At 35.5% G+C, this 17,492-nt stretch overlaps 1 protein-coding gene across 2 annotated transcripts in view; it reads right to left on the reverse strand.

The window, feature by feature from the left end:
* The window catches only part of BIRC6 (baculoviral IAP repeat containing 6), a 157,512-nt gene that overhangs the window by 59,135 nt on the left and 80,885 nt on the right, over nt 1-17,492 (reverse strand). For both annotated transcript variants that reach the window (XM_014950697.1, XM_014950698.1), the window contains 6 exons: nt 14,169-14,949; nt 13,466-13,609; nt 11,539-11,668; nt 7,511-7,642; nt 4,929-5,096; nt 2,851-3,024 (listed from right to left, as the gene is read on the reverse strand). In XM_014950697.1, coding sequence (XP_014806183.1) covers nt 2,851-3,024; nt 4,929-5,096; nt 7,511-7,642; nt 11,539-11,668; nt 13,466-13,609; nt 14,169-14,949 — 1,529 coding nt within the window. The remainder of the gene's footprint in view (nt 1-2,850; nt 3,025-4,928; nt 5,097-7,510; nt 7,643-11,538; nt 11,669-13,465; nt 13,610-14,168; nt 14,950-17,492) is intronic.

Raw genomic sequence — 17,492 nt, forward strand, 5'->3', positions numbered from 1 at the left:
ATCCTCCCAGTTTATGACTAAGCACTGTAGTATCTTGTACAATGGACAAAACCCTGATCACTTTATACAATGATGCACACAAACTGTATATACAGAACCCTAGCACAATTCATTTTGCTGAAAATTAATTCTCTTCTTGCTACCACAGGCAAACTTCACAATGAATATTCAATTTATTTCATCTAAAGAACCTGTACTGCAGATTATGTTGTTGAATACTATAATGTAGTAGGCCTCAAAACCTTTGCAGTATAACCACATCAAAACGCAGCATAGATCCAGTGGCTTCAGTATCTCTTTGCTGTGAGCAGTCTGACACTCAGCTGAAAACGCACGATTACATGTCAAATGTTTGTACGCACACATGCCATCATTTAATATACATTTATAAAAACACAGAAGCACATTAAAGCATAATTCATGCAGCTACCCAAACTAACTTTTTTAAAAAGAGTTTTAACCACAGATACGTTATCTTTTAAAATCTTTTCTTCCCGAATTTGAAAAGGAACAGGGAACAGCAGGCCTTTCCCCATCTTCATTCTCAACTTTTAAATGTGCAAGAAGCCCCAGGTTATAAGGACATCATGGATATCTTGTGGGAGGAGCACATTGCTTTGGAGCTATGTGATCAAAGTATCAGATTTGGATGCGTAGAAGTAGGTACATCAATTCTCCTTAATTCAATCTGAAGTACTGAGAAATAGAAAAGATCAATATACTTCCAAAACAGGATAATCCTTGTAAGAAAGAGCTCAAACATAACACTTTAAGTACATAGAGCTTTAATGTCTACTGTTCACAAGAATACAAACAGAAACCACCTCTGTGGAAGTTTTCTCTATCACCACAGTGAGCGAGGATGTCTGCAAGCAGGCTGGTCTCAGCAAGGACCACCTTCCATCAGACGTGTGGATAATGTCACCACTCTAGGATGAACATGATTTTTTGATTTCTTGCAATGGCATGAATTGATCACACCATGAGAAAGGTTTCATTTCCTTTATAAGAAAAATTGCAAAACAAAGATTTTGAAGGAAGACTAGCCCCTCTGTTTCCCAGTGCAAAAAGCTGTAAGTCTTCCCAAAGAAAGAAAACACAGGGCACACACAGATATTCAGAATGCACAGAAAAGTCACTACGGCCAAATGCTTCTCTGCAAAAGACACTTGAAAAATCAGGTTATCAGAGTATAGGCAGAGCTTTTCTTATGAGTGCAAATATAATGCTACTCCTTTCACATCTTAAGTATTGTTGCAAGGAGTTACACTTCAGTATGCTTCTGCAGTACTTGCTTTCTTTCATTAGTCTTACAACCCAAATTAAACCATTTCACCTTCATGAATGGTTCTGCAAGTTTTTAGTGAAGTAATGCACCTCAGCTACGGAGAACTGCTGATCTCAAACAAAGGCATTGAAAAACTCAGGAAAAAATATAAATAAACGATACTTTTCCTCAAGTATAGTAGTAGTAAATGCAGCTCTGGAGACACCATGTGAAGCTATAAAATAGCTATAAAATATAGTCACCACAGATAAAAAAAAATCTACCTTAAGTAGCAAGTAAGGGAATACTGACATATAAGAATGATTTCTACAGGTATTAAAAACAAGTCATGAAAGAGCAGTAGCACTAAGCTTTGTAATTGATGACTGGTGGTTGTGAGATGTCTGAATGTAACTAATATTGTGCTCTATAGTAGCACAGATAAGGGATTTCTAATGACAAATTCAAATTTTCTGAAGTATTAGTCCCAAGTTTAGAAAAAAAAAAAAAGCCTTGGAACTTAATGAAAGTTCAAAGAGGACCTTCATGTTTTCATATGGAACTCTACTACTAAATTGAATCTCCTCTAATGAAATTTGTTTCATTCAAATAGAGGAATATTTATTATACGTAAGACAACAAACCAAAAATATTATTTGAAAGAGAAAGGCCTCTCAATAGTGTGTAAGATTTGTATATCCAGTCATTATATGGAGTCATGAAATACATAGAACCAGACAGCAAGAAAACAGACTTTTTTTTCCCAACTCTTCTTTCTGTTCCTTATCTTTTCTAGAAGGAGATTGATCTATCAAGTGAACGGTTTTTACAAGAAGCTCTTGTCTTAAAATAGCTGAATTTTTAACTTTGTAATTCCATGCTGTGTCAGCAGACCACCTAAGCTTAATTTCAAGGTCCCATCCCTCTAAGTCCTTCCCTAAAGGAATGATATAAAAAATATGAACAGATTCCTGGGATACAGCTCCTCCATCCTTTTTCCCCAGCGCTATAAGTAGATAGCAAGCAATTAGGAAAAACCTTAGCAAGAAACAGACCATATTAGAAAATGTTAAAAATAATGTCTTTAAAAGCTAAAGTTAAAAGACTTGTTTAGGTGGACCTGAGAATAATTCCCATTTTCAACAAAGCATGTAAATACTCAAGTTGCTGCAATGAAAAATTTCACAGGCTTCTACAGTTCACGTGGTTTCAGACAGTCCCTGCATCACTTAATCTGCCCTGGTTATCAGCACAAACACTTACTACAGAGAACTGGTATACACATCAAGAAATAAAATACATGGTATCTATAGAATCATAATCATATCATATACAACACTATAATGAAAGAAGAAAAGTGAAACCAGAACAACCATATTGGTGCATCTTACAGAAACAATCTAAAGACAGGCAATGAAATTTGTCCTTTATCATGTTTAGCAGCTGTCTGGTAAAGAACAGCTCAGGAACATCACCCAAGTAAACACAGAAAACTGCTCTTCTTACTAATAAAATCTAAAACATTTTTGTCCAAAATAATAGCATTTTAAAAAGGAAGGTACCAAAAAAGTAAGAACACTCACCTTTTTCTGTATGAAGTCGTTTAAATGAGTCTGTTTTTGATAAGCTTGGATCCGAGATGATTTTGGAACCAAGCTTAACTGTCAAATCTATTGATCGGTATCCTTGAGGGAGTTTGCGGTCGTACAGCAGAGTCAGAAGCTGGGCAAGTGTCATTTCAGCTGGTAACGGTTGGCCTAAACAACAATAGCATTGAGTCAGAGAGGAACGTTATGATCAGATTATTTTAACATACATGTCCAGGTGCTGTTCATTACTTGTACCACAGATGCCAAGTAGACTAAATATTATCTGGCTCCAAACCAGAGCCTTAATTTTAACATTTGTTCTCTTGGGAAAAGGGGCCCATCAGTTTAGAAACAACTATCAAAGAACTATGTCAATATTCCCTAAGGCAGCTCCGTGCCGAGAGCCCAAACGCTTGGCATATTTAACAAATGGCTAAGGGTGTAATTTCATGTGCATTTTAAGCCTGTTCCCTACTTTCAAACCCCACCCCTGCATCAAACTTTAACTGTGGTGGCAATAAAGGTGTGTGACCATAAAGTGGAAAAAAGTGGAAACCAAAGAAACTTGCAATTTTTTCAGTTATGTTAGTCACAAGCGTAGTCACTAGCCTGATGCTGGGACTCAGCAAGAAGAAAGGAATGTCGTTGCCAGGAATATCCTTCTCAGCAGCAACACAGACTTGAAATGCACATGCAACACAGCCCAAACTGATTACCGAAATGAAGATTTTGGCCACTGTTGTTTGCCAAGAATACGTTCTATCCTGAAATTACAAGTAACTTTTAAGGCAAAATAATATTTCCCTGATAATAGACTTACATATAAAGTGAATTGTTTCAGATTTGGATCATATAATACACTTAGTATGCTCATTTCATCTTGACTGTGCTTAATCAAGTAACACAACTTCCAAGAAAGACTTTAGTAGCAACCTGTTTCTTCAATGGAAAATAGTGTCTTAAGAAATGAAAATTAAAAATGTCTTCCCATTGTGCAAGTGAAGAAGTTTTCCGCACTTTATCTTCCATCACTGACTCTGCTTTCCATGGCTTCTTTTTTGTTAACAACTGGCTGTTGCGCAAGATGTGTGATCAACCAGTCACAAATACAGAATAGTCTACATTACCATTAGTAGACAGTCAATGTTTACCAGCTGATACTCAAACAGACACTGAGTTTTCATCTCCTTTCCAAAATAGTAGCATTAACTGTATCAATTTTAGATATTTTAATTCAAGTATAACGACCCCTCTAATGATTGCTAGAGGACAGTCTCAAAGAGGACAGTAATTCTGTAGTGAGTTCTAAAATTAATTTTCTATTGGGTGAAAATGGTGAGAAGTTTACCACTTAATTCCATTAACTAGTTTCTTGTTTTTATACTATAAAACAGATAAGAATAATATTAAATAATAATATTAAAGTCTTTCACCCATGTTCCTGTTATTTATCTCTGATATAAGGTTAAGAATTCCAGTCACATCAATCTCTCTCTACAGAAGAGAGACCTCTCTCTATGCCCCAACTACAACATTGCCACCAGCTTTTTCCTGGTAAAGTGTATCTGCTATATGTAAAACACGGCTAACTTCAGATATGCTAACTTAAGAAAACACAAGTATTATGGAATTCAAGAATATTCCTGAACTGGCAAATTAACCTTCCAGAGAGTAATGCAAGCTGGCTGCCCACTCAGAACATAAAATAACAGGACTCAAATACTAATTTAGGTATGCCTTGCTGGTTAAAGAAAATGTGAGTCACCTTACAAACCCACCCTCCCACCTCCTTTTATTTCTGAGTGAAAGTGGAAACGTTTTTGAGATTTTGTTTAAGAACAAAGAATTAAACTTCGAGGAATATCAGCATAATTCGTATTTTTGTCAAGCTACTATGATGTTATAATGCTCCACTTCCAGTTGAAAGGTATTACCCAACCCAGAAGGGCTCTACATTCAAGATGCTCCATAAAAGGATAAAAGACATCCATTGGCATTACATCTACTTTCTGATGATATATCAGCCACTGAAAAAGATGATTTTGAAGTTTAAAAACAGTTATTAAAGTTACCTGGTAAAAGTTTATGGTACAGATGAAAGACTGGAACACTAATGGTCTTGCTGGAAGCTTCTCCTCCTGAGGAAGAGGTACCTACTTTATCTGCCATCACTCTTCCTCGTCTTGATGGTGGACGCGGAGGTGTGGATGAAACAGCTCTTTTTGACTGAGATTTCAAACCTAGTACAGAAGCAAAAAAAAAAAAAAAAAAAAAAAAAAAAAAAAAAAAAAAAAAAAAAAAAAAAAAAAAAAAAAAAAAAAAAAAAAAAAAAAAAAAAAAAAAAAAAAAAAATCAAAGTCATTCTGGTACTTAGTAACTTCAGTTAGCCAAGATGCAGTGTAACTCATTACCTTCAACAACAGCAAAGAAGGTCAAACTTTTCAGCACTGGCAAATTAAATATCAGAATAGCATTCATGTATAAAATATATGTGGATATAATCCCGGCCTTTTTACAGTTACAAGGCTGCACATCCTCCTGAGCCCCAAACATAAACCAAACTGTAACTGTCCTAGATTATATCATCCATTAAAAAAAAAAATACTCTTATTCAGCTCAAACTTAGTTAAAGAGCATGTCTACCAATGGGCCCTACAGTAAAACTTTTTAGGTTGTTTTTTCAATTGAAAGCAAGAAAGACAAAGACAAACTAACAGACATTTCAGCAGCCAAACAATAGATAACAACCACTCGTCTGGCCTACAAATGAGACTTCAGCTGGAGTACTAACAATAGCACATGTGATGAAAGGTGTCTTTAAACATGCTTAAAGTTGCCTAGGTCAAAACCTTTAACGTAAGCACTACATGAAAATTAAAAGGCAAAATAGGAATGTAAAAACTTACTGATCTTATACAGCAAGACTGCATTTTTTGGGACAGCTTAAGTTGATTTAAGGTACAGTGAAATTATACTACTATCATGTACCCTTGCATGCAGGTGACAGACCAAGTAAAATGTCAGCAGGTCTAGATATAAAGACTCTTAAACTACTGCCTCATAATCAGCCAAGAACAGCTGGAAAACTAGCAACATTCATACCTGAAATGCTACGATATGCTCTGGTTTCAGCTGATTAAGTAGGAGAAGTTAAAATACGCAACACATTCTCCAATAATCTCTGTATACTCAACTAGCTTGTCTCAGCAATATCAGGCTCCAAATGCCATCTATACTCTCTATTAATTTTACCAATAAGGAACAAGTTAAACACTGGCTGCATGAGTCTGAGGACAATAATCCAGAATACATAAAAAGATAAAGACAAAAGAAGAAAAGATTTCAGAAACAGGTCGTAAAAACAAATGCAAATTAATTAAGTTTACAATTAAACTGTTCTAATCAACTGGAAAAAATACAAGCAAAACCAAGGGAAAACTTAAATCTGCTTTCTAAATAGGGAATGGGCTACATCAGGCAGCATGATCAGAGATGGAACTGGGATGAGATGTGCTATGCCCTATCGTCAAGCCTGGTATATTACTTTTTTTCTTCCCAGATTCTTTATTCATGTTTTAACCCCTCACTTGGACCTATTCATATTTTAGATCTTCCAAAACATGTTTACCCTGTTGGAAGTGGCACCTACTGCAAATATCTTTCCAGATGAAGATGCTGTAATTAAAAATCAGCTGTGTTGCATTAAACATATACCAAGATCTATGAAGCTGCTGCCTTATTCGACACTTGAGTTTAGAGTTATATCTACATCTAAAAAACTGAAATAAAAAGCTTAAGAAATATTGGTGCCAGAAGTCAAAGGAAATCAGCATCTCTTCTTCATGCTTCATGAAGTGTAAATGAAATTGAGGTAGCTCAATGAAGGCAGAAAGCTAGATAGGAAAAGGGTAGTTTGAAGTTCACTAATCTCTCTCCCACAAACACACCAGAACTTCAAACCGAAAGACTAATGACCTCCACAGCCATCATCTGAACTGTAATCTTCTTCTACCACTGCAAATTTACTATGTTCAGTCTATAACCTCTTTTTCCTGTAAACAGGAAAAGGGTTTACATGAATGATTTCAGAAGGATCTTCACATTAGCTTTTAGAAGGCAAATGCGTTGGAAGAAAATCCTGCATGCGTGGTTTCCAAGTGGAATAATATGGTTTTATGCTTAGATCTCCATCTGACAGGTTTTAGCAGAGTAGCACCAGTTATGTGAAATATATGAATCCTTTTATTTCCAAAGCTTATTGTGGGAGGAGGTGATCAAACTCTGATGCACCAACCACTGCAAAAAGGTAGAGGTAGTACCACAGTAACAGCACACAAATACTAATATATTGTCATAATCAAAGCTCCAGGTATGTCTCTACAAAATCCTGTAAAATGCACTAGCAACAGCACCCAAAACATATCACTGATACACACATTTAGGTACAAATCTATCAAAGTATATAATCTGCTAGAGTCAGCGGCTCTACCGGGAACCAATCTTTGCTGCCTAACAGCAAGTTAGATTAACTGGGCACTACAATTTTTCTAACTATTACTTGTAATAAAAAGAATTGTTGGTAGATATGATTTCCTTCCCTCCTCCCGCCAGTGTCTGAAAGATCCTTTTCAGAAGGCAGAAGAAAAAAACATACCAGAAGCAACAACAACACTATAATTGTCCTGAAATCCATTTTCTGCTTTAACTTTTTCTTTCTCTTCATAATTCTTTTTTTCTTTATCTTCCTTCTGTTCGTTAATTAGCTTAGCTGTGATACTGGGGGTATCTATACACAGAGAAAAAAAGAAGAGAGAAAGGGATTTCAAGATATCAAGTTGATTTTGTTACAGTTTCTAGGCTATTAACAAGACTATTCTCAACTACTTTAGTGTCTTAGAATGCCATCCCAGATAGTAATATAGTCTTATAAGTATCCATGAATTAAGGCATCTTGATAATTCTGGTCTCCTATTGCCCCCAAAATCTGTTGTCTGAAAATGTAAAACTGTAACAACTTAAAACCATTACCTGATGAGTCAAACATATTCATGTTGAAACACCACTGCAACCAATCAAAAATGAGATTAACAAAATAAACAAAAAGAAAAAAACCAACACACCAAACAAAACAAAACACCAAGAAATCCCACCAAAAAATCCCACCAAAATGACAAAACACAACCAAAAAAAAAAATCAAAAACTTTTTTTTAAGGACACTTGCAGACTTGCTTAAATAAATTGTTGTGTTTAGGTCTGGGTGTCTAGTGTTATATACTGACTCAATTTCAGAACTGGCAAGTACGATTGTTCCTTTGAAACTTGAATATGTCTGAAATACATTACACATCCAAACCTTGTGCTGTTTGCTTCAGTGAACACCAGATTACTGCAGTTCAACCGTTTTGGTTCAGCCACTAGTGTTGATCACAAATACCAGCAAGCAACTCTTAAATCATTGATTACTGGTGACCATGGACTATTTCAAACCTTGTAAGGTAGAACACTGGCACCAAAATGGCCAAATAATTCTCTAATTGCTTCTGAGTAGTAATTTGTTTCCACATAGTCATAGCAGCCTTAAGCTACAAACACCAGTTACCAGTACCATCCAGTTACCTTTAACTGTACACCACCAGTGGGTGAAGTGCTGAAACAGATATGGTTTGATCTGCTTGGAAATATATTATGATGTGTAACTGAGGACGTTGGTTATGTCTCTGTTAGAAAGTAGTGCAGACCAAAAGAAGATAGTGTGAAACTGCTGCTACTCACGACCCAGTATCCATACACACACTACATATATTTATTTTAGACTGGGTGTTTGTTTTTTTAAAATTTGTCATTATTGTTATTGAACTTCAGAGTTGCTCTAGTTTGGTTCTGTGGACTGAATGCCCATATATTTTGCTGAAGAAGTTAGAAGTCATTAATAAAATTATTAAGGAAGCTTAAGCAACGGTATTTTTAGACTCGGGTAACATCCACATTTGGTTTGCAATTTTCCTGATCAGCCAAGACCAGTAACTTAAAACTATGGGGAATGAAATACAAACCAATCGGTACTCATCCTAGACAATCTATCTGCAGAGATACAGCACATTTTCTTCCTACGGTTAAGGGATGTGAGCAGCAGGCTTTGCAATCATTTTAGACACCCACCCACCCCACATCCTCCTTACACTTTAAAGACTGGGAGAAAAAGCATGAAATGGACATGCTTATTGTGATTTCCTTTTGCAGAAAGTATGACAGGATCGATTTGAGACATTAACACCATAGTTAAGAAAAAAAAGAAGTTAAGCCAAGGGACAGCCTACGACACAGGATCTTCGTGATTTCCTACTGCTGCAGCGGTGGCAATCTTTTCTTCCTTTCCACCCCCAGTCCATCCCTTCTCTGTCCCTGTCATTCCCAAAACACAGCTTACTCCTCATATATTCAAGTCTTCTTTACTATGTCCTAACCACGGAATGGTATACAAGTACCACCAAGCTTTTAATACAATCAGAGAAATCACATTAGATAAGGAATGGAAACAGAAAAGAGAACCTGAACTTTTCCAGAATTAATTCTTCCAATTTAAAATGCGAGTTAAGCTGAGGAATAACAATTCCATAGCAAAACCCCAAGTTATGGCGCCCTACAAAGTCAGCATTCGATCAATTTCAATTACAGGCATCATATCATCACATTCCCCTCCCCAGTGGCTATTAGCACTGGCTATCAAGTTGACCGCAATACACCACTAAGGCAGCTGCTCAGGACAGTTTATGTCACTGCTCAACAACTGATCCTTGTCTCATACGCAGCGACTACCTCACCCCTTGCAGTATTCTGACCATAAATTACACAAGGATCTAAAAGATCTTGGTCGCATTCCACACATGACTGTGTCCGGACAGCCAATAAACACAGAATTCTATCAGAAATAGTGAATTATTCCCTGATAAGTAAGCATCAAATATTTTTCTAGGCTTTACTATTTTTTAATTAAAATCCCAAAGCACATCACATTCTGTCTAGTGTTCTGACAAATATCTTTCTAGTACTTCTGTCTGTCATCTTGTTAGGTAATATACTTATTGCCCTACTGACTTTATTAACAATTTTGATATAAAGATCTTCAGTAGATAAAAAAGCAATAGTTCCTCTGAACTCCATGAATATGTGCTTCAGAAATTAAAGATGATCTACACCGAGTTAAAAAAATTACACATACAAATATATCTACACATAAGAACATATGTACCTAGTCAGGTATGTGTGCAGCTATTGCACACCTGCAAAATTGCAAAATCATAATTGCTGGGATGATCTTTGACTTTGCTATTACTGAGTACTACATCTTGAGAGTAAAGATGAAGTACTGGGGGTTTCCCCCCCCCACACTTTTTTTTTTTTTTTAATTAGACTTGCTTAAAAGTGATTTTTGACATACATGACCTAGCAAATTTTGCTCTATTTCTTACCCAAGGAGAATAAACTTGTATCTGTGACTGGTTTTACCTAGTGAGCTCTAGCATGGACACAGCATCTTTCGTATTAATTCTACACTTTAACTACATTTAAAAAAAGATCACTAACTTCAATCTTTAATATATATCTCTATTTTCTAAAGTATTGAATAAACACTAAAGTTCAAGGTATGATTAATTTTAAGATTAAGACACCTACTATTCACGTGTCAAAATCTGTATTATGGTCTATAGACACCTGGTCAACAAAACTCCCTACAGAGGGGTTCATCTCTCCATATATACTCAAATAGTATAACAAAGTATTGAACTTTAAAAAAACCTAACAAATAAATGCATGCCATAACATTATCCTCTCATTCAATCTCTAAAAGTAAATTACAGTTTTCAATTTCTATTTAGTATGCCAACTCAAGTGTTTAGGCAAATGCATAACCACAGAAATTAGATGGAGCCCTCATTAATGCCCTTTTCATAGCAACCCAATTTCACCTCCATCTTGAGATAAATGTTCCAGGACATTTAACTGGTATAATTTGGGAATATTTAAGTCACTGGATGAAAGACAGGGCATTTTAAAGACTAATATTTGCAGTGTCTTTTGTATGGTCTTGCAAATATCCTATGAGAGATTTGAAAACACATTAATACTAAAAAGCAAACAAACTTCCCCAAAACAAGCAACCAATCAAAAAAAACTCCAACCAAACAAAAAATGAATGAAACAAAAATCCCACCCTCCCCACCTGAGTTTTAGAGAAGTATTTGACCAGTAAAAATGCATAGAATCATAGAATCATAGAGGTTGGAAGAGACCCTTGGGATCATCGAGTCCAACCGTCTACCCTACTTTACAAAGTCCTCCCCTACACCATATCCCTCAGTACCGCATCTAAACGTCCCTTAAACACAGCCAGGGACGGTGACTCAACCACCTCCCTGGGCAGCCTGTTCCAATGCCCGACCACTCTCTCTGTGAAGAATTCCTTCCTAATGTTCAATCTAAACCTACCCTTTACATGGAACACAAGGCATACGCAAAAGCTTACAACTTAAACCACTGTTTCATATTTAGCAATTGCTGAACACTGCAAATATACATCTTAGGCATACTTGGTTTATGTAGGTTATTTGGTGTTGGTTTTGGATGTTATTTTGAAACTGCATCTTAAAAAAATCCCAAAACATGAACTCTTGCAAACTTGCCTGACACTCGATCAAGAACCTCTGCTAGAGTTGTTGAGACAGGCAAATGAAGAGTACGAAATTTGTGTCCAGCTCCGTACATTGGATGTTGAATTACATGACTGGTAGCATTGATTCTACCTTTGTACAACTGAAAGAAAAGAAAAATAAAAATTAACATTTAACATCACTTTAACATTCAGAAATAATTTAACACACTAAGTTCTGATAAACACACCTCAGCAAAAAGTTACAGTTCTTGTGTGCTAAAAAGAAAACTGACATACCCTTCAAATTTGGAGGTATAAATACAACACATAAAAAATTAAACTTGTCAAAGAATTCACTTCAAAAGCATTGAGTATTTTTAGGATCAGAAGCAGTATGACATTGTATTTGTTAAAAAAAACCTAACCATTTCATATAGCTGTATCTGAGAGAAAAATTTAGTGTCTGAGACTTGCAATTATGTATGAAAACAATTAATTCTGAAATTAAATTAGGAAAATTAAAATTACTCTGAGTAGAGAAAGATGTCATTTCCCTATTGCTCTGACTTAAGGATGAAGTTTATTCTAGATTTAATATCTACTTTTTGCTATTATGACAGATAACTAAGTCACTAATAGTTAATTTCAAATATCTTAACGTAACATATTTTAGCCTGAGCTCTGTTGACATTCTGTGTCATTCTTTACGTCTTACAGACTTTTCTGCAATGAGAGTGCTACTGGTCCCCTTCTTCCTATTATCAGTAGAACTGTTTACTAATACTCACATACAGAACCAATTTATCATTGTGCAATATTATAAAACAAATTTACTACCTGATGACAATCAGAATTTAGTTTATAAAAATAGACCTTTTGTAAGAACTTAGAGAGATAAAAACGGGGATCCAATCTTCAGAAGGTTATATTGTTGGATATACCAGAAGTATATTCTGCACATTCATGCTATTTTTAAGGTTTCTCTCTGGATGTTAAAATCATCTTTTCCTCAGTAATAAGGGATAGACTGTTTTCTGGTGTTTTTAACAGAAGAACCTGAATTATCTGACAACTTCTTTTCAAGACATTTTTTCCTGTAAAAATCTGTTCTGTGTAAAACAAATTATTAGGAAATTGATGTTATCTTCACATTACCAATGGTCATGTTAACAAATTATCTCAGCCAGGTTAAAACAAAACATTTAAATGTTTGTGCTAAAACTGTATTCCTCCTTTTCTATTTTATACCATCCGAGCCAGTTTTCTTGTCATATAACTCATGTAGTATTTTACTTCGAGATACAGTATGAACAGCAGAAACCAAAGCAGAAAATTCCTCCTTGTATGGGAGTATCAGATATTTTAATAACTTCTGGTTTGCCTATATTTCTTTGTTCCCAGCTTTCAATTGAGAGCATAGCACTGCAGTCATTAATTATAATTCTGTTTCATGGTGAAGCATCTGGAAGTATAAAAGCATACATCTGCTTTATCAATTAATTCAAGTATTTGTCACTCAAGAATTTTTCATGGTGTTTTGGCTAATGCTGAAGGATCTCCGCCAATTCTAAAGCACCAAAACAACAATGAAACTGATTCCTCAATGAAACTGATAATGAAGAACTGCTGGAAGGACTAGAACTTGTACCTGTATTTGCTGCTAATGGGTAAGGATACTATTAAAAAGTCTTACATAAGTTAAATTTCAGTTGTCAATTCTTTCAGAAACAGTATATTTTCAACAAGATGGCTTTGTCTCACAATGGTGCCTTCAATTTTCTTTTAAAATACTGAGTTACAATTCACCAACACACTCCTTTCCAAAATTCTGCAATGTGTACTGTAGGAAAAGCTGCCATCTGACATTTCAAAGTTGAAGACACTAGGATTTTTTATTTATTTATTTTTTAGGGCTAAATTTATTCCATGTTCACCACACAGTTGTCAAAAATTCTTACTGGACATGGGGACTGAAGAAACAAAGTCACTTTCTCATCCTCTAGCATCAGTTGCAAAAAGAGCCTTCTAATAAATCCTGAAATGTTTCCAGAGGTTGGGAGGTTCCCACGCTGAGGAGATGACTGGAACAATTCACAGAGAACCTGGGAATGCAAAATGACATCAGATTTAAAATATTTCTATATTTAGGTCTATAAAATACAGCTCTACACAGCCATAATAGGCAGTGCCTAAGATCTACCTTCCAGTTATCATTCAAACCAGATCAGAAATGAGCACCGCTGAAGAAAATACGAGCAGTAAATTAAGTCTGGCTTTTTTTTAAAAAGTTCAAAACATTGACTACAGCATCTAAGTAATTGTAAACATATAGACTACTCAAAAAGATTAAAAAATGAAGTATTTAGAAAAATAGCTTTCAAATTCCTAAAGCAAAAATTTCCCACTGCTTAATGCAGTATTACTACCAGAGAACCATTACTAATTACCATTATTAACAGAGAACTGCATTGATATTTTTACTGAAGTCTGCCTGTTATCAGGGCATTTCCATTCTTAAATTTTTTTTTGTTTAAATTATACTGTTATTCAACTCTGTCTGCAAAGTTAAGAAATGTGATGAAAGGTAAAAAAAAAAAGTTTTAAAAGTTGGTTGTAGATATTAATAAAGAAATGAAAACTTTTTTTTTTTTTCTCTCTCACCTGTGCCATAAGTCTCTGGTTATTAGGATGGCAAGAAATGCACTGTAAGAAGAAAGCAACTGTTGCATTTTCAATTGCTGTCCGCTGCTGAGTGGTCAACCCTGTTGTTACAGCTGAAGAAAGTGAGCTAGATCTTGCACTGGTCTGTTGTGCTGTCACATTGTGTCCTCCAGAAGTAGCACCAGAATGGCACAACAGAAATAAAAGTGCTGTCCACAATGGATTGACTTCAGAGCCACCCAACCAATCCTTCATCATGTGGCTGTTGCCAACTTCTGTCAAAAACCTGAGAACAGGAGCAACCAGGTCTGCCGTGATGGGCATTTTATTAAAGTGCTGTGGAACGTGATGCCTCCTGAGCCTGTCCTGGGTGATATCCATTGATTGTGCAGTGCAGTCAGAGCTAGAAGTATGGTTAAAGCAAAAACTAGCAAGACTTCTTACAAGCAGTGAAGGCAAACCTGAGTCCAATAATTGCTTGATAGCTTCAGGAGACTGAGATGAGGCAGCAAGAGTAGCCAGGTGAGACTCCGTTAGTGCAAGAGGGGCTTGTGCGTTTTTAGAGTCATCTGTTAGAGATGAACTAAGGTCCTGCTTTTTGCTGTCATCAGTCATGGACAGTCTGTGTTGACACTGCATTGGAGGAGGAGTGATACCCATCCATCCCATGAGTAAGGAAAAATAATTTGGGTGGATGTGGCACATTGAGCAAAGCAAACTATCGACAGCCTTCTTCAACACCATGTTGCAGGGAAGAGACATGGACCAGTTAAACAGTGACCTGTAGAAGACAAAAAAACATGTCAATGCATAGTTTGCCACTATCTTTACAATTAACTGTTGTAGAAGCTGTTGTAAACCACACTGAGCTGAGTTTGAAAGCCCCTAAACCGTATTTAAAATAGAAATAAGCCGACTTTTCTGGCATGCTGCACATGAAAGACAGGATCTTTTGACACTTGTCACAATTTCTGCATTTTTTGAGCCAAGTGCAACCTCTTCATGCTTTCAGCTCTTTAAGCTGCAGCTACTAGGATCGTACATACACACGCATTTACATAAGGCTCTCTTAATCCTTTGAAGGAATCGAAAGTATTTTAATGTTTCCAATTTTTTAAAAAATTTGATTTTTTAGGGTTCTACACAAAGATATTGCAAAAAAAATGAAAGCAGCAACAATCTTGTTGGTTGAATGATGTTACTCTTGCTATCTTTACCAGACCTGTACTTAGGACACAAGTTAACAGAAATATTCCCCAGAGATACTGAAATCCCATCTACTTTTGAACTCACTTCCATCCAAATACCATGTACTTGAATGCTAATCCAAGGCACATGAACGCAAAAGCTAATTTAGCTCCTATTATTCAGCTTAAATTTCAGAAGTGGCACTTACAAAATACTGAAATCATCATTTCTTCTTATAGGCTTGCTCAAAGGAGGTGAAGTATTTAAAAAAAAAACAACCCAGTTTTCTCAACTGCATTCACAGTACCGTGACACCATACATAAATTACATTATCTCAAACTTTACATACATAGGTGTATGCACACTTTGTGCCACTTGAACGTTAGATTTTTAAATAAGTTTGGATGTATCATCATATATCACATTCCCATTTGAAGACAAGAATTGTTTTTTCCTCTTCTGGATGGAAGTGTTATTCTACATTTAGTCTAAGGGACACAAGGAGTCTAAAACAGAACACTGATCTAACAAAGAGTTAGCTTTATCATCAGTCTAGTGAATGGCTGATAAAAAACCCTCTCCAAGATAAAACATTAAAAAGTCACCTCAGTGACCAAATGACCTGTAACTTTCAGAAGACAGTCAAAATTTCCCAAAGCCCACATGTAATAAAGGTACACTTTAACTCCTCTCCAACTATATATTGACACAGTCCTTCTGCCAAAATTTTCTTTGAAAGTTTAAGCTTGTGAAAAATAAGATTACTTTCCAACTAGATATTAAAAAATAACTAAGGAATAGATTAGTATCCATTGGCCAAAGCAGAACTATTGTAATGGAAAATGGAGATGATGGGAAAACATATCCAAGACAAAAGTGAAATATCACATGAAGGAGAAATTAGGAGTTATAACTAGAGTCATTTAAAATATTTCAAAATTGAAAATACCACAGAGGATGAAGAATACATGAGAAGTTATTTTTATTAGAAGAATTATTTAGACTCATGTCTGACAACAATCCTCTATTTATTAAAAATGTATTTTATAATTTGCTCCAGATGGTGGATGCTATGAATTATAATTTTATTTGGCAGGACGTAGAGGAACAGGACTATATTGCAACACGCATATTCAAACTAGGTACAATAGCTTTATTAGTGTTCCTTCATTTCGTCCTGGGATGAAAACAACAGAGTCTCCTACAAAAGACAGGAATCGAGTTGTGAAACACACTTTTATATTAGTATAAACCTAAATGGGCTATCCATTTTAAGAAGTCTATTTTTATTAGAGTTCTTCCTTCTCCAATGTTAAAATTGTTAAAATCCATCCTGAAAATGCATTTCTGTTAAAACATATTCTTGAAAGGACTAATTGATGTGCAATTTAAAATCCTTAAACTGATTCCCAAAGTGAACTAGCTCATTTTGAATTAACAATTATTTGTATGACAGTAGCACTGAAGTGTCTTTGGAAAAGGTCTAACTTCTAGTCACATATCTAAAGACCATCATGATGCACGTACATAAGAGCTCCCCATGCTTGTACCAATAACCATAACTTGCACATTTCCCAGTGTCTGAACATTTTACTGTGCCTAAAGAAGACAGTGAGGTAGCAGAAGAACATGAATGTTTCCTAAGGGCAACAGAAAAATTATGTGCTATCAAAGTTTCCTTACATGAACTGGAATTGCATTCAATGGTACAAATGAAAGATGCTTTACTACTTGCAGGAATTTAACAGCTATATTTCTATAATACTCATGAAACAAAGCTATGTGGCTTCTCTTTTTTCTTTTGTTTAAACAGAAGAAATGATTAAGCAACATAAATTAGGAATGTTACCTCATACATTTTCAATCTGGAGTCCCTAAATGTATATATTTCCTTTAGAATCAAACAACAGCAAATCCATAGTTCAAGATTCACTCAAGATTTTATGCTTTGTTTCTTTCGAATCAGACTACGGCTGGAGAAAAGCAGCAAAAAAAAAAAATAAAGCAGGCTCCCTTCCCACCCCCCAAGCTCTCAGCTATCAGCTACAGATATTGGATACCATGAGTAATAAAATAATGCTTATATAACAGGATACTAATGAAGATCATGATTTACAGTTAATGTGAAAATTACT

Source organism: Calidris pugnax, unplaced genomic scaffold (genome assembly GCF_001431845.1).
Source record: "Calidris pugnax isolate Ruff unplaced genomic scaffold, ASM143184v1 scaffold24, whole genome shotgun sequence".
NCBI classification, from domain to species: domain Eukaryota; kingdom Metazoa; phylum Chordata; class Aves; order Charadriiformes; family Scolopacidae; genus Calidris; species Calidris pugnax.